General features: G+C 39.1%; 1 protein-coding gene across 1 annotated transcript; it reads left to right on the top strand.

The window, feature by feature from the left end:
* The first annotated feature begins 3,092 nt into the window (after positions 1 to 3,092).
* On the top strand, positions 3,093 to 21,448 carry LOC105224318 (zinc finger protein hangover). The gene is made up of 8 exons (XM_011202368.4): positions 3,093 to 3,606; positions 12,254 to 12,559; positions 14,312 to 14,455; positions 14,543 to 15,641; positions 15,715 to 16,116; positions 16,935 to 17,920; positions 17,992 to 18,558; positions 19,357 to 21,448. The coding sequence occupies exons 1-8, from the start codon at positions 3,460 to 3,462 to the stop codon at positions 20,737 to 20,739; spliced, it is 5,034 nt and encodes a 1,677-aa protein (XP_011200670.2). The 5' UTR covers positions 3,093 to 3,459; the 3' UTR covers positions 20,740 to 21,448.
* Positions 21,449 to 24,204: the final 2,756 nt, after the last annotated feature.

Here is a 24,204-nt window from a genome sequence, read left to right on the forward strand (position 1 = left end):
AATCAAGAACTCCCGGCTATTTTCTTTTTCTTGAAGATACGCGTATCTTCCGTCTGTTGTTTGCGTGCAATGTCTCAGGTTTGACCTTTGGTTATGGTTTTGATTAAAAATATGCACAAATAAATTAAAATAATTATTAATCATAACCCTGGAGATGCTCACATCAAAATATACCCAACGCAATGGAATTTCATTATTTTGGTTTTCAAATATTTAAAAATAGGATTTATGTATGAATCCTTCAAATCAAGCGTTGATTGGTGCTGGCAGAAAATACTTTGAACTAATATTACAGAAAACGATTTTTGTCGCTAAATAGCAATGTAACCTAGTAAAAAATAACAAAATCCGTTGAAATTGCCTGCACCCAAGCTATAATACCCTTCACATGTGCATCACCACACACACAGCACAAGTCATCAAAAAGTGTACAAAGAGATCTTCATTTTGATTTTGTTCGGCGAATTTGTATGGGAGCTACATTTTAGTGTTGTCCGATCTGAAATATTTATTCGCATATTATAGTGATATTTTGGATAGTAATCTGAGCCAATTTTCGTGAAAATACCTTGTCAAATAAAAAAGTTTTCTGTACAGGTACTTAAATCCGAATATTCAGTTTGTATGGCAGCTATATGCTAAAGTGGTCCGATCCGAACAATTTCTTCGAAGAATATGTGACTGCTTGAGGTAATAATTCGTGCGAAATTTCGTGAAAATATCTCGTCAAATAAAAAAGTTTTCCATACAAGGACTTGAATCCGATAGATCAGTTTGTATGGTAGCTATATGCTATAGTGGTCCGATATCAGCGGTGCTGACAAATGAGCAGCTTCTTGGTGAGAAAAGAATGCATGAGACATTTCAGATTGATATCTCAAAAACTGAGAGTGCAAACGGATAGACAAACAGACAACTCAACTCGGCACGCCTATCAGGTCTATAAAGATATATATATGAAATAAGTCATTCAAAATTAAAAAAAAATACGAATAATTTTCAAAAAATATCCGAAAATGTTATAATGCCTACTGGGTATATGTATGTATAATGTATGTTTCAATCGCGCTTAGACGTACTTATTGCAAACTTTTTTCTTCTTTAAAGATTTGAAAAAATAGCATGCTTATCAGTATTAGTAGCATTGTTTGTTAATACATATTTTTTAATTGTTTTAATGACATTTTAATTAATTGCCTACATGACTTCTTTACTTAGCAAAGTTCGAAAATAATTTTTAGTTTTTACGAGTTCTTGATTTATTAACAATATAGTTGGCATATATAATTTATTATACTGCTAGACCAATCCTTTAATTGTATGTTAATACATACATACATGTAAATAAATATGTACATACATAAATTTGCGTTATCTGACCTTCCACATGCCCGTAAACTTGCCGGCCGGATTTTTAAATAAAAAAGGAGGCGTGATAAGTTGCTGCTCAAAGCAATACTATTGCATTTATATAAATATTATATATCTACATGTGTACATATGTACATATGTATGTATATACTTGCGCGGATAAATTTTGCAAAAAATTACAATGCAAAAATAGAATTTTTTGCACTGTTTGCATATAATATCCGCTAAACGTTGATAACATCCTTATTTTTATAATAAGAAGTTTTTTTATATTAACTGAACAATTATGTATGTAAATGCACTTTTATCACATTTCAGTTTGATTCAGTTGAATTTGAAAATTGCAATAACTGCCATCAGATGCTGTTCAAAGTATAAACGTAAATGTACATATGTATATATGTATGTATGTGTATACAAGTATATGTATCATTACATAAAATATGCATACTTGGAACCTTCAATTCTAAAAATTATAAGTTGATGCACATTATATAAACATTTTGAGAAATCGGTGGCGATTGATGGGGCGCAAAGGCCCCGTTGCAATTACAAACTCACTCTAAAGCAACCGCATATTTGAATCGTCCTGACGAAGCATATTTTTAGTAGATATCTACATATGTATATGCCAAGAGATACTTCAATAGGACACAATATATTTCGATTTTCATCTTTAAATAATCGGAGCGGCCTTCACTTAAAAGAAGCAAGGGCTCGTGTGTTTGTTTATGGTCTGAAATTAAAATGTCTTACTGAAAATACTGTATATTTTGCCAATTTGTGTTGCCCTCAGGTGTCTCCATGTTATGCTTTTGAATTTTGTATTAGTCTGGTGCTATTGTTAGATAAATATCCATTCAGATAAATTTAGTAAATTTTATAGTCAGCTGAAGGAAGCGGAACTTTGGCGGGATACAATGTTTACGTTTGGGCATTTGAATGTCAAAATTTACAACAAACAAACCATTGTGACTTTTTGGAAACCAAAGGAAATGGTAAACAATTGGTCAAACTAAAAAAATGTGCTATAATAGACTTTACTATTTCCAGTTATGTATATAAATTATAACATATTGGTTTTACTCAGGTGCTATATAGAAGGAAATTGTGGAACTATCAAATTATAACATTAAGAGCTGTTTTCTCAACTACTGATTAGCAGCCATTTGTCAGTTAAGTTCTGGTTAAAAAAGACGCTTCACTGAGTGAAAGAATCTTGGCTAATTTAATCATTAACCAAAATTGAAAAAAGGCTGTAAGAATTTCAAATATGTACATCAAGCTAAACGTACAAATATAACTATTAATACAGTCGTTGTTGTTATAGCGGCAGCAAACATTAAAGAAGTTATTTCTAGGCTTGGTGCCGAATTGACAGTTCTAAGTTAAATAAAAATCGGATTCCGTTCCGGGTTTTTAGACCCGACTCTGTTGGGAACGAATTATTTATGTAGTCATAGTCACCGCATCAACAAATAATAAACATCTGTTGATTGTGAATGACACCTTGAAATTCAATAATATTTCAACGCCTGTGAATTTTTCCCAACGACAGCTATAACAGCTGATTGTCGTTTTCACAGAGTCGCTTCAGTTCTTAGCAATTTCTTCTCACACTAGAGTCCGTATTTTACACGCTAGATGTCGCCCTCTATGTTTTACTGTCTCTATTTCCACCCTTCGTGCACGAAAATTCCCGGTAAAGAAAAATTAACCAAATCTGAATTCAGTTTTGTAGAAAATCCCGTCGCGTTCAGACTTGCAAAATTAAATGTGACCGGAAAAAGTATGATAAAAACAAAGAAGTCGGGAGAGAAGTGGAGAAGAAAATAATTGTAAAAAAATAAACGATAAACATTAATAAAAAGTGAAAAGAAGTGCGAAAAACGCCAAAAAAATTTAAAACTGAAAGTGAACTTAAAACGTCATTGCTTCAGCAATAACAGATTCCAAAACCAATTAAAAATCACACCATTACAATATATACCTATATATATAGAGAGTTATCTGCTCGTCAGTTGGCTACGCTTCAGTGTGAAATTTCTGGGAGGGAAGAGCGGCGTCTGACGGAGTCGTCGTTACAAAATGTCGGACGGCAGCCCAGTGCGTGCGCGACAAAATTGCTGTCGCCTCTGCTTGGCTCCGGGCAGTGAATGCATATCCATATTAAACAGCTATGCGGCGGACAAGGAACCGTTGGCTACTAAGATACAGAACTGCGTCAGCATCAAGGTGAGTACATAGTATATCTACCTACACATATATGTAAATATAATGAGAAAAACTGGGTATGACCCAATCAATCATGGATGGCGATGAGTGGTTCCTATCTAGAAACATGCATATGTTTGAGTATTCTATATGTAAGGGATCGAGTTAAAAGTTTATGTTGTAATAGCTAAGGAAAAATAGGAAAATTACCAAATTTTGTTAATAAAGAATGTGATTGAGGTTAGGATGAGCACAGTGAACGACAGCCAATGCGATTGATTGTGCAAGTTTTGCGTCCGTGCTCCCACATGTGTCATGCCACGCCATGCGGAATTGCCAAGTCACCATATTGGCGTTAATGGCGTTTGTTGGTTAGTTGCGCTGGTGTAGCGTTGCCAGCCCGTGAGCTCTGAGCAATCTGAGCAAGCAATCAATGATGGTGCCGTCTGGCGCGTTATATGTGCGCGCGCTCTCTTCCGCTGCCGCTCAGTGCCTCCACGATTGTGACATGACATGGCTGGCTAGCTGGTGTATTATGGCATATAATAATGTTGTGCTGTTGTGTGGAATCGATTCCATTTCGGATCCGGATTCACAGCGCTCACATCGTTATCGCATTCGCGTTGACTCACTAAGACTCGTGGTTGGTTGGTTGGTTACTTAGTTGGCAGTTGTTGATTGTATAGCAGAGTGGTTGAATGGCTGAATAATGGTTCACTGTGTGTGGATGTGACAGCGAGGTGTAGTCGGCTGGTAGCTACGACCGCAGCTGTAGCTACAACGACTGCTGCTTTCATCGAGGCAGTCGTCTGAAATATCATCGCCAGATTCGTTAGTTAGTTGTCACGTTGCCTGCTGCTGTTGCTAATTGCTTACAGAACAAAGCGTGTCCACTATTTTCACAGTAAGAACCGGATGGAAGAGCAGCTGCAGAGGGCAGTACATTGAATTTTCTTACTATAGTTCACTTACTACTGATTGTTTTTCTTTAATCTATATGGACCCTAGTTAGAGGTATTTTATCGGTTTTTATGAAAATAGATAATTGATAAGAAATATCAATTAAGAATGCCAATCAATATGTGGTTATATATATTGAAATAAGTTCATATGAACATCAGTGATCTCCACTCCTATCCGTAGCCTTTATCGGTTGACATATTTTCTTTACAAGATGCAGAAGGAATATTTGGTTGATCAGTTGAAATTTGACCTGCGTTTTTCTATAGAAACCATGGCAAAAACAACAAAGCCGGTAATAACAATTATACGCACACATGCATACAAACTCATGCATACTCGATTACGAAGGAGCGAAAGACATAGTTGGCGATAAAGAACGATATGTGCAAAGAAGCGATGAAAACAATGCGATTTTTATTTTTTTTTGTATATCAAAACAAAAGAGAATTGGATTCGGAAAGCGCTGTAAATGTATGGATGATTTACCAACTCTAAGGATGAATTTCATTATTTTGGGAAACTTTGCAAAATGCGCGTACAGAACGGTACGGTGCACGAGGAACATTTCATAACCGTAACTGCCGACGCACATGTGCTATTTAGCTGGAACGCTACGATTGACAGGCAGCAGTTAAATGCTTGCTGGTAACCGAGTACCGTGTGGTATTGGGTACCACGCTATCTCTTTCTGGCCTGCGTTCGACGCGCATTATCGGTGGTAGTAGTGCGTCGACTACATCGTTGTCATTTCCCTCGCTTGGCATGCTGTTTTGTGCTGGGAATTGACGACGTGCATGCCTGTATCGACTACTTGGAATACGTTGTGACTTCGTTGTTGCCATTACCTTATGTTCGTTCCATAGCCGTTATCTTCGTTGCTGTCTATCGATTCGCTCACCATCTGTGACCGATTCCAAAAGTGGAGATGGCTTTGTTTGTCGTCTGGCGGTTGTTGGTATACGAGTACTACGCTTTCCACATGAATTAATGTTGATAAGTGGAGTAATTTGAGAGCAGCTCTTAGGTACAAAATAATGTAGGCAGTTATTTTGCTACATTGTTGGAGGGATTGAATAAATGTGTATTCGTTGCTTGAGCCGTACTTCCAGCTAGTACCAGACAAACTGTATGAACTGAGGCGCTGTCGCGCAGTTTGGAGTAACTAAGCAGTTTCACCTTGAGAGTTGCATAACGTGTTTGAGCAGCTGGCAGCTGCTTACACATTTTAATGCGTGTGTTATATTTTGATAAAAAGATTTTGAGGTTATGGAGACAATAGCTTTTTGAGACATCGTCCCAAGGGAAATGTGTACATGCATTTTCATCAATAAGGGCTTAATTGTTATTTCTGTTGCAGTTAGACATTTTTGGCGTTGTCTCATGACATCGATACGTCATATTGGCTATAGAAACTGAAAAAAAATAGCCGAATGCATTCATCTAAGATTTTCTATCGCACTGAGTTTAATTTCTACTCCGACTATGTTAATTTTGTTAATTAAATGTAATATATAAAAGTAAATATTTTTGTAATACATAGTTTGTTAAAAAAATATATATATATAACCGATAATATTGCAATATTATCTTCATTAATGGCTTTGGTTTGGTCGCTCATGTGGAAAAATAATTCATTTCAGGCTTGTATCGTTTATAATATGTCAACACGTTACCTTGGTCAAACGTGGTACCAATGTTGCTATATAATAACAAAATTAAAACTACCTTCACGCTAACTACCATAGCTACATTTGCCAGCGTTGTCAGCCAAACACGCTAACGTTTACTTCGTTTCACGCTACGAATTCTCAGTGCGTTCGTCATGTGTTTATCAGGGCACGTTGTTCCACTTGCTGTTCTCTGTGGCGAAAGGGCTGTGGTTGAAGCTAAATTCATTCGCTTTACTCAGAATCGACTGTAATGTTTAAAAGTTCGCTCCTACCATAAAGTTAACATTAAAAACTTTGTGGAATTTTCATTTCTAATTTCTAACATGTGCCCTGATCATTTCGGTTGTATGTTTGTATAACTAACTATTCTAATTTGTCGCTTTTCAATAGCTGGTACTCTAGTCACTACTTGGAGCGACGGTTACCACGTCAGCGTATTTGTTAGCTAACTCACCCTCACCATAAACCAGTGTTGACGACGTCATCACTCCCAAGTTATTTGGTAGATATACTCTTATCGTTGTATTGGAGCACAAATAGATAGGTGCCTATAATATTTGCGTACATGATATCATTGCATAGTGAGATACATGGCTAAGTTGTTATGTGGTTTGGAACTTTGGACAATTAGCAGCTCTGCATTGTGTTCACGTGGCTTTGAGGTTTCACTTGAATGGCTTAGATATGTTCAAATATCCATTTTATATGTAGAGACCTGCATATGACTTAAGTTTATTTAAGAAATTTTGAAATTGTATATATAAATAGCAAATACTCTGGAATTGCTTTATATCGTCTTAAGAACAAGCTGTCATTTTTTCGATGTGACGATGCATATTTATCTACAGGGCAAGGAACATGTGAGTAAATGCATATTGAAATCAGTATTATACAAATGTACTGATACAAGATTTTTATGCTTTCAGATTAGTAGAGATATATGCACAATCTATTGCTTGGAGGCTTTTGAAGTTAATCAAAACAAATACTGTTACAGTTTTGAGCATTGCTTGAACACCTATAAAAGTTTCTTTGTATAACTTACGTGCTAATTTTGAAATTAATTGAAGATGGAGAAATTTATCGTGAAAGTTTGTAACATCCAGGAACAAACTATGGGAATTATTGCATCAGTTTTTGAGATATTGCTTTGAAAATTTTGGCACGTCCTTTTCTCTCCAAGAATTTGCTCATTTTTGTCGGAACCGTGGATATCGGTTTACTTTGGCATAAAGCTGCCATATAACCTGAATGTTCAATATCAAATTTATGTATGGACAACTGTTTTTATTGAAGGAGATATTTCCATGTAATTTGTTATAGAATATTTTCGAAAACAACGCACAATCTCCAAAGTAATTAATGACATACATACATATGTATATGTAGCTGTCATACAAATGGATTGAAAATTTGCTTCACAATGATATTGGCTTTCGTTTCGGCTTTAAGTTGAATAACTCTTTTATTTAATTTTACAAGTTCTGGTTATTTTCAAGTTACCTTTTCTCTAAAAAAGGCAACTCGTTAATGTTTCATTTCTCTCAATATGCAATATTTCGATTAACTGCCAAAAAATAACGCTGCAAAATTTATATATTCTCTTAAATGAATTATATATTATGCTTCCATTATCGATCGCTTGAAGAAAAGTTGTATGATAATTATGAAAATGAGGAGTTTGACGCAACACAAAAAGCCAGTAGCTGCCATGCATTATATGCTACGCAGTCACAGATGAGCAACGCTGAGTCTGTGTGTAGCTTTAGGTAATTCGTTTGCCGCATGGAGCATGGGCAAGGTGAATGAACATCAAATGGACCACCGCCCAGTCGCCGTATGGATACGACGCACTATTATAACCCTCCAAAGCTATGCTTAGCCACATACAGTTATGTCTATGTGTATACACATTTACCCATGTATGTGTTTGTTGGCGTGTTCAATGGTATGCTGTACTCCTACCTGCATAATTAAAGGAAAATAAGGAGTCATAATTAAAATACAATTTCTTATAGTTGTATTAGTGCTTCTTTATGTATACAATCAATATTTCTGCATATTTGCGCATCTGTGTGTATGTATGTGTGTAGTAGTAGTGTATGCGTAGATTGGCATCTGTAATTTTCTTTATTCGCCCATTTAATTCTATCCGTTTAGTCTTTCTGCAAGGATAATTATAATTAGCATTGTTGTTGCACTTACTGGTCGCTTGACTGTCATGCAACGCTTTGATAAGATACACGTTTGTACATTTGTATGGATGTGTATACATATTTAAGGTTATGTACATTGCTGAACACATACGCATGTACATACATGTAAATTTCGCAATAATATGCACTAAGTTATCAATCTATATGCATTCATACAAATAAAGGGATATGTAATACATACATACATACTATGTAATTCTTAATTATTCTGGTTAACTGAATGTACGATATGCATGTATGTCGGTATGTGGTAATGCACTAATGTTATGTTCTTATATATACACATACATTTAGGCGCACTTTCAACAATGTATTCCCACTCCCAACTTCAATATTTATATAGCCTAATGTGTTGTATATACAGTCACGTGCGCGTCGAAAGCATAAAATCCAAATTTTTATTTTATCATATTTTGACCTAGTTCAAAGGAAATATTTTTTAAGATTTTGTGATACTTTCTAAAAATAAAGAGAGCCATTAATCCAAATACTTAATTTAAATTAATAATTTTTTCACATTTCGAGAGTTAATGGAAAACAACAGCGATATTTTTTCATATAAAACGTCGTTTGAAATAGCACCTAAAATTAATATATAATATCCTTGACAAATAAAAAAGTTTCAATACAAGAACTTAATTTTCATCGGTCAGTTTGTATGGCAGCTACATGCTATAGTGTTCCGATTTGAACAATTTCTTCGAAGATTGTAGCTCTGTTTTGGACAAAAGTCCATACCAAATTTCGTGATTATATTTTGTCAAATAAAAAAGTTTTCCTTACAATGATGTGATTTTGAACGCCCAGTTTGTATTGCAGCTACATTTTATAGTTGTCCGATTCGAACATTATTTTCAGAGATTGTAACATTAGCTTGGACAATAAGCTGTGCCAAATTTCATGAAGATATCTCGTCAAGTGTAAAAGTTTTCCATACAAAGACTTAATTTTGTTGGGTTAGTTTGTATGAAAGCCTTTGGTTATAGTGGTCCGATGTCATCCAATAGTCTAAGGATGAAAAAACCGTATGCAAAATACACAAAAAATTCAGGTCAGTTCGCGTATTTTTTTACAAAGAGGCGTTCATCGGTTAAATCGGCCTCCAAAGTTTCTTTATGGGTGGTGAAAACTTCGTGGCCAATTTAATATGAACTGTTGAGAGTAAAATAAATTTGTAGTAGCGTTTTTTAAAAGGACTTTTGGTGAAAAAATCGGTCAATATCGAAAAAATTCGAAAATTTCTGGCCACAGCGCTATATAAAGCTTACTGCTTATGCATTTAACACAGTTGTACTGCATTGGGGCTAGCGTATACATATGTATGATGCTTATGTATGCCTTTAGGTAAAACGGCACTTAAGATGCGAGTTTCTATGTATACATACATTAGTACATAATTATTAGAAATACATTTCGACGCACTTATTCAATTTAGCTACACTTTGGCTTACACGCTTGAACGCAAAACACATACATACAGACATAATATGTCTTTATATGGTTATGTCTGTCTACGTGTGTTTGTCTTTAATCATTATCCTTGCGAAATGACAAAGGTTTTGTGTTTAATCGGCTTGAGTGCCTTCATAGGCCAATACAAAACACAACTAACACCGGTCTCTGCGCCTTGTCAAGTCGTGTTTAAGTGCCTGAAAGCTTTGCGTGTGTGTGCAGGTGTGTTTGCAAGATTGCATGCGGCGACAAATGATATTAAACTTAAATATTAAATTAAAACATTCAATTAAATGCCATTGTCTGCAGCTAAAAATGTTACGCACACACACACACGGCAGCTGCATTATCCTTTTTGGCTGCTGCTTAACACAATGTGTGCGTGTAGGTGTGTGTATGTAACTGCTACTTGTTCATAATCACACTCAATTGTTTGTTTGTTTATCTTGACCTCTTGTCTTTGCGGCGGGCGGCGTGCATAATGAGACATTCCACACACTTATACATGTACATACATACATATGTAATAAAACACACATGTATACAAGTACATTACCATACATGTATGCGAAATCACTCAGTCAAGCATATAAACCCCACATGTTCCATTGCAAGTGAAATTTAGAGTGTGGGAACTCATTTGTGCTGGTCAAGTCCTGGGGTGTAGGCTTATAAGGATACATATACATATGTATGTACGTATCAGCATGTCTACTTGTATATAGCTACATATGGACCAGCGTTCGTACATCACAGCTAAGACGTTTTCGTCGTCTACATACATACATATATTTACTGTTGTTTTGAGCAGGAACAGGTCATTGACATCAATATCCAATAGAAATTGCGGCAGTCGGTGTTCCCCTGCTGCCTGCCGCTCTCTCATTATTATAACTACTGTTATGCGTATATAGTTGTGCTACCGCTCCTGTTGCTGTTGTTGTTGTTCGCCTGGCCGGCGGTAGGAGTAATTTGCGGCGACAATTTAAAATCAATTTCCCAAATAGAATTGAAGTGCAATTTGAATATTTCATTCGCAAGAAATTAATAAGATTCTTAATTTTTTCTTAATTAAAAATTCATCTACATTCGTCATCTTCATGCATATTTCATTGAACAAACGAAAAGTGTGCAATACACACGCTTAAACGAAAATAGAAAACATAACGGCAAAATTTTCGGCAATATCGAGGTCTGGAGTGAGTGAAAATAAGAAATTATTCCTTTCCGTTTATTTTTGTTGTTGTTACAGCGCAGAAAATACTCCCAAAATAATTCTCATAAATTTTGCAGAGCTAACTGTTCCACGTCGGAAAGAAATTCGGGTCCATTGTAGTTACATAGGACCGCCTGTTGTGAACACATATTTGAAATTCGTCTTGTAGTGTCAAAACACAATCCCAGACGAGACAACGAGTTTCTCCTAAAATTATGCAATAAACGCACAAACTGAAATAAATCCCTAAATGGTAAAATTTCGACAACATTCAGTTCTAGAGTGAGGGAAAGATTGGAAAATATGCTTGTACTGTTGAAGTTGTTGTTGTCATAGCATTTTCCAAATGTTTTTTGATAAATTTTGCCGTGCTTATAGTCCTATGTGGGGTAATATTTAGGAATCGTTTCGGTTACGTCGATCCAGCTGTTGTGGAAACGGATTTCAAATCTATTGTTGTTATTGTTTTATCACTAGACATTCCCTGAATAATTTTTACGGAACTCTGCATAGTTGACAGTCTTTGGTTTTATAAAAATTCGGATCCGTTCTGTTTCGGTACATCCGACTCTATTCGAAACGGATTTCAAACCTTTTGTTTTAGATGTTGGTATCACTATAGGACATTCCCCGAATAACTTTGATGAACTCGGCAGTCGTTGGCTCGATAAAAATTCGGATCCGTTCCGCTTCGGTAGACCCGACCCGCGTGGAAACGATTTTCAAACTCTTTGTTGTTGATGTTGTATTACTAGAAGACATTATCCGAATAATTTTGAGTATGCTGCCGAGTTGACAGCCATTGGCTTGATAAAAATTCGGATCCGTTCCGTTTCGGTAGACCCGACTGTAGTAATAACGGTTTTCTATCTACAATTTTCACTCGCTGACAGTATAAGACATACTCAGTTTAAGCTCGAAATGATATGAAAGTCGTTTTTTCCAACCCATTAAATTTAGTTGTGAAAAATGGGACTAAATGCTCTCAAAGTTAGGCCGTTATATCAAATTTTTCCTTATTTCGGAGCCTTTAGAGGCATTTTTGAAGAATTTATGCATAAAATTTACAGAAATTAATAAATTATTCCGATTTTAATTATTTTAAATTTTCATTTTAATAAAAAAAAATTTTGCTCTCCTCTCACTTTCAGATCAATCCCGAAGATCACTTATCACTGCGCATTTGTCATGCGTGCATCAGTTACCTGAATTCCTGGCAGAGTTTCAAGAATCGTTGCCTCGCCTCACAAAGCAAGCAACGCAGTTGGTTGGACACGAATAAACGTCAACAATTGCTCGACAACAATGTCAGCATATCAACGATTGGTGCCGATGGCACTGGCCAACAACAGCAACACCAAGCGGACGACAGTGAACAGCACAACGCGCCGAGCTTGGCATCATCGATTTTGGATGGAATTTCGTCGTTGAAGAAACGCAAATCTTTAACTGTTTATGTGAGTCCTAAAGAAAACCCTACAACTACTACTAGCACTACTACCACTACTACTTGTACTAGTACTACTACTAGCCACGCGGTTAGCAGCACTGCTGCTACCACCTCGATTACTAGCACTATTACCACGTCTGCCGCCAGTAAACAGCAATTGCCAGCAACTACAGCAGCACCGCTTCATGCGAAACCGACAGCAACACAACCATTGCTATTGGAGCAACATTTACCTTATAGGAAATACAGTCGGCAATATGCGCCCACAGCCGGCTTGATAGCTGCTGCCGCTGTAGGTCGCGCACCGCCGGTGGCTGTGGCTGTGGCACCACCGTCGCAAGCACCACCGCGTCGTGCGCGGCATTATCATCGCAGTCAGCAGCAGCGGCAACAGCAGCAGCAGCATCATCAGCAACAACAACAAAAAGAATTGCAACAACATGTGCAAGCCGAAGTGGAAAAATATCAACGGCAACAACAACAGCAGCAACAGCAATTGCTCTTAGAGCAGCAAAAGTTGTTGGAACAACAACAATTGCAACAACAACTGCAACCACAGCATCCCCAACAGTTAGTGCAACAACAAGCACCGCCAATTGCCGTTGCTGCTGCAACTTCGGCGCCATCGTGTCAGAGTGCCGCACAGCAATTGCGTTTATTTAGACGTTACACGTACAATAACGTAAACGTATCGGCAACAACGTTTTGCTTATTTACATATTTACATATATACATACGTCTATATACATTATATATTTCTGTTTTGTCTTTTTGAAAGAAATTATTATTTTGGATAATTATTTATATATTATTGTCGAGTAGGCTGTCTGTCTGCATATATACGAACTTTTTTTAATGTATAGGATATTGATGTGACATTTTTGCAAACAATAAGCTCCTTGTTTGTCGATACCGCTGATATCGGACCACTATAGCATGTAACTGCCATACAAACTGAAAGATCCAACTTAAGTCGTTGTATGGAACACTCTCTTATTTGAAAATATATTTTCACGAAATTTGGCTTGGATCATAGTCCAAGCAAATGCTACTATGTCGGAAGAAATTGTGCAGATCGGGCCACTATTCCATATAGCTGCCATACAAACTGGCCGTTAAAAATCTAGTCCTTCTACGAAAAATATTTTTATTTTAAAAGATATCTCCACGAAATTTGGCACGAATTATCGTCCAAACAAATGCTATAATCTCCTAAGAAATTGTTCAGATCGGGCCACTATTTCAAATAGCTGCCTTACAAACTGGCCGTTGAAAATCAAGTTCTTGTAGGAAAAACATTTTTTTTGTCAAGGTATCTTCACGAAATTCAACATAGATGATCGTCCAAGACAGCGTTACATTTTCTGAACAAATTGTCCACATCGGGCTACTTTAGCACATAGCGACCATACAACTTGATTGATCAAAATTTGTACGGAAATCTTTTTTGTTTTTTGCTCTGTGAGCATCAATTTTCAGCAGACAGCTCTTCAGATAGCCTTTTCTGTGTGTATTATATTTTATACTTAAATAATATGTAAATGGTTTGCATCCTAAATTTTGTATTTTTGGTTATAACAAACAAATTTTCTCCTAACCCAACTTTTTTGGATACAAAGATATTTTTTTTTCAGCGACTCTTATGAAGTTTAAAATTACTAACATACAAAAACCATGTCTATAATTTAAATTATTTTCGTTAACTTTTAACACCACTAATTATTATTATTTTTTATTTTTTTTCCTCTCTCCTCCACAGCCTTTGCCCGCTGTCGAAATCAAAGATGAACCGATGGATCCCGATGATGAATACAACACCAAACAGCATGACGAGTCCGATGACATGGTTGACCCAACACTCTTCTTAGAACGCACCGAAGAGGAGGGCGACGAGTCGCTCATGGTATGTCTCGTACACATTTTCAGTATAAAACACATTTCCTAGCAATTAAAATTAATAAATTGTTTCGTTAATCACCACCACCTGTAGGAACACATGCCCTATCAGTATGAGCAACCGCGACCGCCCATTGAGCTAGCCCCCCTGTTGGACACCAAAGAGGCGTCCTGTCGCGCCTGTAATCTGAAATTCTCCACACGCGCCAACGCACGCCGGCACGAACGCAATCTGCACCCCAATCTCTTTGAGCTGTCAACATCGACACCCAACAATATGCCGGTTACCAAACCCACACCCGCCTTGGCAGCCGCACTGGAGCTGCAACGCGCCACAGCAGCCGCCGTAGCCGCAGCGGAGGCGTCGAACGCCGCTTCCGGCATGATAACACCGCTCAAGTACCGACAGCAAATCGTGAACGCGTTCAATAAGTGTGAAATCGGCGGTTTCGACTATGAGCATCCGGAGAAGTATCAACACCATTTGACCGATGAGAAGATCGTTTTCCTACAGCAGAACGATGAATTTTTGCGCCAATATCAGAATATGACTTGTCGTTGTTGTAATAAAACCTATTCGACCTATAAGAATTTCATGGCACACATGCGCAAGAAATACCTAGCATTGCCTCGCAATCTCTGCTTCAATTGCCTGAAGCTGAACGACTCGAAGGCGCTGTTCATCTCGCATTTGAAGCGCCGCAACTGCATCAACTTGTACAAAGTATTGCATGCGCTCATGGCGAAGGACAGCAACTTCGCCGCTGCAGTCACGGCCACAGCGGCCGCAGTACCGGACAAGTTGCGCGCCAAGGAGTTGCTCGTCAATAAGATGTACGAGTGCAAGTTGTGTCCGCAGAAGTACCGGCTGAAGTTGGAGTTCCGTTCGCACGTGTACGACGAACACGCCGACATGCAACGCAAGGACACCATGCAAAAACAATGCTGTTATTGTGGCTTGGAATTGGACGATCCGGCCGAACGTAAACGTCACTACAACAACATGGATTGCATTGTGTCGCTGCGTTGCGTCACATGCGATGCCAAATTCGATAATCACCAGAAATTCCTCGATCACGTGTACGAGAAGCATTTGGCCGGCTTTGGCGAGCAAATGTCCACATCGTCGCTAAATGCTAGCGCCATAAGCACAGAGAATTCGCCGGCCAAGAAGTCAACCGTCGGTTTGGGTGGTGAGTCACACACGCGTCTACGCTCAACGCATTGTCATTACTAACTCTCCATTTTCTTTCTTACTTTGTTTAGGTGCTTCCTCCACCGATGAGTCACGCAGCAGTCACCAAGCTGCCTCCACAAATCAACCGAAATCACAATATTTCTCACGTATGCCACAAGCTTGCCCCATATGCGATCAACAGTACAACAACTACAACAATGTGTTGCGCCACATGGAATCGAAACATCCGGACCAATTGCCACAGACATACAAATGCGTCAAATGCGGCATTGGCTATCCGCGTCTCTCGAATTTGCGCGAGCACATGGTCAGCGCTCATTCGGCGGACAAGGCGCGTCATACGGGCTTTGAGTATATTGTGAATGCGGATGCGGTTAAAATCGCCTATGGCACACAACAGAATGTCTACACGGGACGCTATGATTATGTGATGAAGGATTTGATGTCGATAACGAATGGCGGTTCAATTGGTAGGTGTTGGAACATCCTTGCTCAGCTTGTAGAATATTGTTGTTGTAGTGGTAGAATATATTTTCTAAATAGTTTGAAGGAATGCTGCGGTGTTGATAGTTCTTGGTCGTATAAAGATCCCGCGTTGGTTCTGGTTACATAGAGATAATAGAGTTGTTGTTGTAGCGGCAGCAAACATTCCTCAAGTAAATTTAAGGAATAGCGCTGAAATGACAGTTCTTGGTCGGCTAGGAATTTGTTGTTGTTGGAACGGCCGAAATCTACCGAGTTAACAGTCCTTGGCCGAAAAAACCGGGTCCGGTGCGGTTACATAGATCCGACTGTCGTGGGAACGGGATTCGTGTCTATTCGAGTTACTTAGACCCGGCTGTCGTCCGAACGGTTTGGGTGTAGATTGTTTTAGTCTCCTTTGAATATTTTTCGTCACTTAACGGTTGTTTTTAACACCACAAAGTCATCGTGTTAGCTTTAGAAATTTAATTCGACGTGGTAGTTACGAATCGTGTAACTCGTATTGTTTTTGTAAATGGTCATTATTAGATTATTGTCACGCCCCCAAAAAATTATAGGTCGCAAAACATAAAATTATTTGGAAAAAGAGCTCCTAACCGACCCACTTCAATCTGACAATCTCGGTGACTATATTTCAACTTATTTACCACATAACGGGATATTGCAAAAGTAAAAGAAAAACAAGAAAGAAGAAGGCAGAGAGTTACAAATAAGAAATCCTGACATTTTTATTTATTTAGACTTTAATATCAATTATTATTTATTATTTTCTAATAAAATATGTTCCTAACCTCAAAACCTGCAGCTGACGACGATGAGAACTCCAGCGAGAATCCAGCAAAGAAAATGCGCACAGACACCGGTGCCGCTGTGACGACCAGCACTGGCTCCGGTGGCAGCGGCGGCAACATGTACAGCAGCCTGAAGGAGTGTCCCATCTGCAATGCGGTCTTCAGCAACAACATCGGACTCTCCAATCACATGCGTTCACATAGTGCGGCGGCACAGAACAATTCGCTGACACCGGGCGCGATAAGTGCCAGCAAATCGGCACCGAGCGGCCTAACTATTACACCAGCGCCACCGGCGAAATCCACAACGCCACCGGCTATGCAACACCAGACCGCCGTGCAGAAGGCGATATTCAAGCGTAGCTTGGAACAGGCAGCCGATCGACGTTTCCGACGCATGCGCTGCCGCCTCTGTCAGCGTCGTTTCTCATCGAAGAAATCGTATCGTTTCCACATGCTCAACGACCATCAAATACGCAATGTACAGTTTATCAAATGCAAACTGTGCGATGCGGAATTCGCTTACGAGAAGGGCCTGAAGGTGCATATGTTCAAGATACACAATACATTGCTGAAGGACGAGATGATCGAGAAGCAATTTGAATGTGATATTTGTTCGATCGTGTACCGCAGTGAGCCGCAGCTGCAGCACCACAAGAAGACTGTGCACGGCAGCGCTGTTGGCGGCGCCGATCAAGCCGATACAACTTTCGACGACAGCTTGGCCGGCGGTGCTGGTGGCGCTGATGTCAGTGCGGCCGCGAATCCGGCTGATCGCTCGGGCTTGTCGACGCCGGTGAGTAGTGTGGGTGCCGAACGCAGCACGTTGGACAACTCAACGAGCGGTCCGCTCTACTGGTACCAGTGCAAGTACTGTCCATCGAACTTCAATACGAACAAGAAGTTGGCTATACACATAAATTCGCATGACGAATTCGATTCGAATGACTATTCCTGCAAGGATTGCGGCAATGTCTATAGCGGACGCAAGAGTCTATGGGTAAGGTGTCTACGAAAATATCTAACAAACAATATTTACTCACGCGCTTTTACACCGTTTTCCATTTGCAGGTGCATCGCTACAAGAAACATCCACAATTCCCCGAACCTTCGGAATGTGTGCTCTGCAAGAAGGTCTTCTTCGATAGTCAGATGCTGGAGAATCACATACCGACCTGTAATCGCAAACCGATCAACGCATCGGGCGCTGTAGCCGAAAGCGCTGGACCGCCACCAATATACAAGCATAAAACGGGCGACGACGATGATGATGCATCACACGATGCTAGCGGTGTAATAACGACAAGTGCTTTGGGTGGTGGCGAACTGGAGATTACACCGATACCGGCCAGTGGCATGAAGATTAAGCTACCCGAAGTGGCTTGTACCATATGTGGGCAGCGTTTCACCGATCAGGAATTGTTCGCCAAACACATACAAATGCATGAAATGGAATTGTATACGGATAATCCGTTGGCGGCCATGTTTGATACTGGCCCAGCGGATCCGAATCAATTCTATTTGGATCGGGTGAATGATAATGGCGAATACGCCTGCGATTTGTGTAATAAAACATTTACACAAATGACTGCACTTAAAGTGCATCGTAAATGGCATTTCAGAGGTGATAGCAAACAGGTGAGCTTTTGGGCTAGTGCAGTGAGGCTGGAAGCAAAATGTCCCATTGTTTTGGTGTTCGAAATTCTAGTGTTTCACAAAAAAAATGTACAAAATAGAATGCGTATTGACGGTTGAGGCTCGTGAAGAGGAGATATTAAAGAGGGGGAGTGGAAAGAGAGTGGGAGGAGATAGTGAGAGAGAACGGAAAGAGAGAGGTAGGAGATAGTGAGAGGGAAGGGTGACTGTGAGGAGGGAGAGAGGGTGAGAGGGAGGAGAGAGGTTGAGAGGGAGGAGAGAGGTGGAGAAGAGAGAGGGGTGAGAAGTGAGAGGGGGAGAAGAGAGTGGGGGAAAAGAGAGAGGAAGAGCGGGAAGCGCGTGGGAAATAGGTAGGGAGAGAGAACGAATTAGATATAGATGTTTAAATGAAATGAGAAGCAAAGAGAGTCGCATACAAACGGGGAGAGATTGATAGCTAGTAAGGCCGATAAGTCTGAGAAAGAAATATGTAAATTAACAAGTGGGTGGAAACTATTTTTGGATAGAAATTGATTCTTTGGTCACATAGTCATGCCTTTACTACAAATATTACAACAAAAACGTTCCTACAGTTCTTGTGTTCCAATCTAAGCTGTGTACCCCCAATCGCAATCGCAACCACATACAAATTTATGCAACAGTGTTTAGTCATCAAAATTTACAACTCGGCATTTTAGCATTTCAAGCCGCGTCCTCCGCACCAGTCACAAAAATAAATATAAATTAAATTGTATATAAACCAGCCATGAATATCCGTACTAATTTTACTTACCCCCATAGAACCAAGCCGACGGGGATCTTTCAGCCAATGCAGCAGCGAACCACTTATCACAGATCCAGATCAACCATCAACATCCACCGGGATTACAAGCGGTGGGCCTTATGCCCAATCCCCATCATCACTCTTCAAAATCCCAGAAACGCAAACGCGAACTTAAATGCGAATACTGCCCGTCCACCTTCATCAGCAACAACAACCTGCGCCGTCACATCTACGAATTGCATAAAGAAGAAATCGGCAATTTGCCGGTGCCGCCGAAAATCAACACCGACCCGTATTTGCAATGTCGTCGCTGCCAAGAGAAATTCGATACGAAGCACGAATGGATCACACACAAAGTGAACGATGCGCGCGTCACTAAACCATTCGGACCCTTCCAGTGGGGCTGTGACCTGTGCGGTGCCTATGTTTCGCGCAAAGAGAAGCTGATCAATCACATACACAATCACCTGAAGGAGAAGGAGATTGTGCCGGTGGAGGATCGGACGCATGATCAGAATCAGAATCGAGCGGTGAAGCCAAAACCGGCGACGACCGCGGGTGTGGTGGCGCCGATGACTATTAAATTGAGTGATGGTGAGGTGAAGGTGAAACAAGAACGCGACAGCGATGAGGAGAAGGAAGACTTGCATGACGGTGTGCTGAAGGGAGAGGATGAGGAGTCCGAAGAGGAGGATGTCGGCGGTGAGGTGGATGGTGAAGTGGAGGAAGATGAAACGACACACCATAGTGTTAGTGCGGCGCGTCGTTCCGGTATGGACACAGATGATGAAGTCGATGAGGATGCTTCCGAAGAGGATGCAGACGCGGACGCGGACGAGGATGAAGAATATGAAGTTATGCCAGCGGCTATGAATGAGCAGACCGACGGTGAGGTGGTGGAAGCGGATGAGGATGACGCCGATGATGCCGAAGACGGTGCGGAAGATGCAGACGAAGGCGAAGACGTGGATATCGATAATGAAGAAGACTCCAACGATCGCACGATTACCGCACCAAATGGTCGCAGTTATGCGCGCGTGCCACCGGCCGCAACACAAGTCACCATCGAACCGAATCGCATATCGACAGATACAACCGAAGACTCATCGCCGTCGTACGATGAGGATGACGATGATGATAACGACAATGATTCGGATGAGGATAGTGATGCGGAGAGCGGCGATAGCTCATCGCAGGCATCGAAGACACCGGCACCGGCGCCGAAAGCACGCTTTTCGTGCGATCTCTGTCGCGTCTTCTTCGATTCGCAACAGGAGCTGCAGAAGCATGTGAAAATGCATTTCCTTAACGGACCCGGCTCGGTGTCGCTAACCGAAATCAAGCCAAAGACGGGCAACAAGTCGAGCCGCAGCAGCAGCAGCGATGTGGTGGCGGTGTAGTCGTGACGTAACGCCGCCGCTGCCGTAACACTCGCTACCTGCCAATGCTAAGTAATATCTTTGTTGTTGTTTTTACTACTGTCACATAACAGAAATGCCGTTAACTTTTTTCTAGTTATTAACTTTATTTTATTATTATTCGGCAGCGCCTACGAGCGCCGCTCATAAACACTTTAGTGAGTTACTGCCTAATTTATTTAATTCGTATTTTATTCTATTAAATTAAAAAAAAATATATATATGAAGAGTTTGTGTTGCTTATGAATTGTTGTTGCAATTAGGTGAAGTATGTATGCAAACTTTTTATAATAATAACTGTAAACCTTAACTATACAGCAATAATATAATGCGTATGTATGTATTCAACTAATATAATATATATACATATGTACATACATATATACAAAAAATAAATAATTTAAGATATTCCTGCTCAGTTAAATTTCGCATGCAGAATGAACGACAAACAATGTGAAAACGCCAATAACGGCTTTTACTACAAATACATATACATGTTTGTATGTATGTAATGAATTGAATACGAAATATACATACATATGCGTACATAACCTAAAATGTGCTGTAGCGTTGCGGGGAATCGCAAACATTTCCAAAAATCAGGAAATAAGTTAATAATTTTTATTTTTATTTTCTGTCTTCACTTCTAAATGAACCCAAATGAATATACATAAATGCGTGCATAATGTAACTGTTAATATGTTTATTTATTTCTTTTATTTTTGTTTTTGCTTTTATTATTCAACACAATTAATAAAATAATAAATAAATATATACTATAGAAATAAAAATTAGTTTTAGTTTTAGTAACACTCTTACAAATACAAACTAGTTATAAGGCTTCAACTGTAAACACATGAATTCAAGCAAAATTAAATTCAATAAATATTTATGAAAAAATTAATTACATTTTTTTTATTAAAATTAAATTTTTTTTATTAAAATTAATTAAATTTTTTTTATTAAAATTAATTAAATTTTTTTTATTAAAATTAATTAAATTTTTTTTTATTAAAATTAATTTTTTTTAACGAAATAATGTAGTCGAATATTTTTTTTAGCCTGATAGTCCTTGGACTCAACTAACGCCAGCTTCATTCTGGTTAAGCAGTTTCGCGGGCACAATACCTTTTTTTTTTGCACCGAAGCTAAATACCCTTCACAGGTGCATTTCTGTTAGTAACTATGTGTTCAGTTTGAAAGCTATATGCTATATAATCCGCTCTGAACAATTCCTTCGGAGATTACATTGTTGCTTTAGAAAATAATATATACCAAATTTCGTGAATATATCTTGTCAAATGTGAAAGTTTTCCATACAAGCCTTTGATTCCGATCGTTCAGTTTGTATGGCAGCTATATGTTATAGTGGTCCGATATCGGCCGTTCTGACAAATGAGCAGCTTCTTGAAGAGAAAATGACGTTTGCAAAATTTCAAAACGTTATCTTAAAAACTGAAGGATTAGTTCGTATATATATAGACAGACAGACAGACGGACATGGCTAAATCGACTCATCTCGACGTACTGATCATTTATATATATACTTTATAGGGTCTTCGACGATTCCTTCTGGGTGTTACAAACTTCGTGACAAACTTAATATACCCTGTTCAGGGAATAATTATAATGTGACACTAGACTTCCAATGCGCCTTCACTCATATGACAGCTATTATATTATTCGTGGATCGACAGATGACAAGTGGATCTGGCGCTTTAGAAGCTACCTGTACAGATTCCAGCGGGACATTACTTCGAATTGTCCAACGTGTTCAGAGTGATTAGAAACTTTGAGCATGTATTTATTATTTTATTGCCGTCGCTTTTTAAGTACAAGGGAAAAACCTGAAACAACTCGGTGGTAGTTTAACGGTGAAAAATTTGACGACACTCATGTGTCAGTTCCCTGAAAACTGGTAAGCTGTCAGCGAAGCTGCAGCCTCAAACATGACAAAATTGAGACATATAGAGTAGAGTAGGCGTCTGTCAGTCCGTGCCATAGAGAAAACTTAAGTGTTTTATCACTCCTATGAAGTAATACGTTATCAGGTGGTTTCGTGGGAGAGCCTGGAGTTGGCAGTAAGTTAGGTTTAGCGAAGTTCGGCAATCCGGCTTTTGATGCTTCCCTCGAACTAATAAAAAAAAAGGCAATCGTCGCACTAATACGGTCGCCTGCATGCAGTGAAACGCAGTCGAGGAAGCTTCAGACATTCATTGCACTACGGACTAATACGGGAGCACATCTCCAGATAAGGGGCACAATGCGCTACTCTACAAGCAGTTCATGCTAAGATGTTTTCGTAGAGACCATCGCTGCTTAAAGTGGAACCGCCTTCTAGGAACATCAAGAGGTCTTTCCTTATATAAACACCTTCACCGACTTCCTCTTAATGAATGGTGTATTTGGAGTCAAACCACCAGCTCGAGTTACCGCGAGAATCGATGGTGACTCTTGCCCAGCTTTGTTTAGGATAACGTAGCAGATTACGCTCCTACCTATCCAGAATCGACCCCAACATACTAAATAGTAGTTATTTTTTTTAAAGAAGCAAATTTTGGTGAAAAATTTTCGACTTTTTTTAATAGTTGTAATTGATGAAAACAAATATCTTTCTTTCAAGATCTTCTATATTATATCTCGAAGACCTGTGTACAATTTCATTAAGAGGTTCCTCGGGTAAAAAAGGGAAGGTTCTTGTCATAACATTTTTTATTGTAGAAATCCTCTCGGACCTATCTTATTGAATACTACAGGCTAATGTACATAAATGGTCTAAATCATTGCTAAAAGGCAACAGTCAAGACAAGCCTAGATGGCCAAGTCCAGAGTTCCAGGAAGTCAGTGCTTCAATGAGGTTCGAAAATAGGGAAAAGAATATAAGATAAACAGTTTTAGAAAATGTGACATGCCATACGAAGGCTTACTACTTGATAGAATTTAGAAAAGTAAGAGTTGAACTGAGAACCGTGAACCAGATTGGATTTGTTATCAGAATCGCGTGGCAACTCGAGCTCGGTCACATAATATCAATTTTTTTTGAGTGTCACTCTTAATATTTATACCCTGAATAGAGTATATTTGGTATGCCTCTATGCTTGTAATAAACCAAAAGGAAACGTCTATGGATAGTATAAATAATTAGTGTGACAAACTAAGCCGATTTAGCAGCCATTAAAAAAACAAAACCAGGATGGCGAAAGGGGAATTTAATCTTCCGCAGATGATCTCTGATTCTTTAGTCTCTTTATATCGGCAAGTAATCAATATTTGCTTATATTTTTCTGAAAAAGGTTTCGTTCAAAACAATATAGGGTGATCCATTTCGAGGTTTCCTACTGTTTTGAAGAAAAATCACTGAAACTTCTAATTTAATGAGGAGTGTTTATTAACATTCGAAGGAACATTCTTTGGCACTTTTTTTTTGAGGATTATCTCTTTCAAATG

Source organism: Bactrocera dorsalis, chromosome 4 (genome assembly GCF_023373825.1).
Source record: "Bactrocera dorsalis isolate Fly_Bdor chromosome 4, ASM2337382v1, whole genome shotgun sequence".
Classification (NCBI taxonomy): domain Eukaryota; kingdom Metazoa; phylum Arthropoda; class Insecta; order Diptera; family Tephritidae; genus Bactrocera; species Bactrocera dorsalis.

Excerpts from the sequence above, each read along its gene's own strand:
- LOC105224318 (XM_011202368.4), top strand. The coding sequence starts at position 3,460 with ATGTCGGACGGCAGCCCAGTGCGTGCGCGACAAAATTGCTGTCGCCTC. Across the intron at positions 12,560-14,311 it reads GCAAATCTTTAACTGTTTAT|CCTTTGCCCGCTGTCGAAAT; the intron begins GTGAGTCCTAAA and ends TCTCCTCCACAG. Across the intron at positions 14,456-14,542 it reads AGGGCGACGAGTCGCTCATG|GAACACATGCCCTATCAGTA; the intron begins GTATGTCTCGTA and ends CACCACCTGTAG.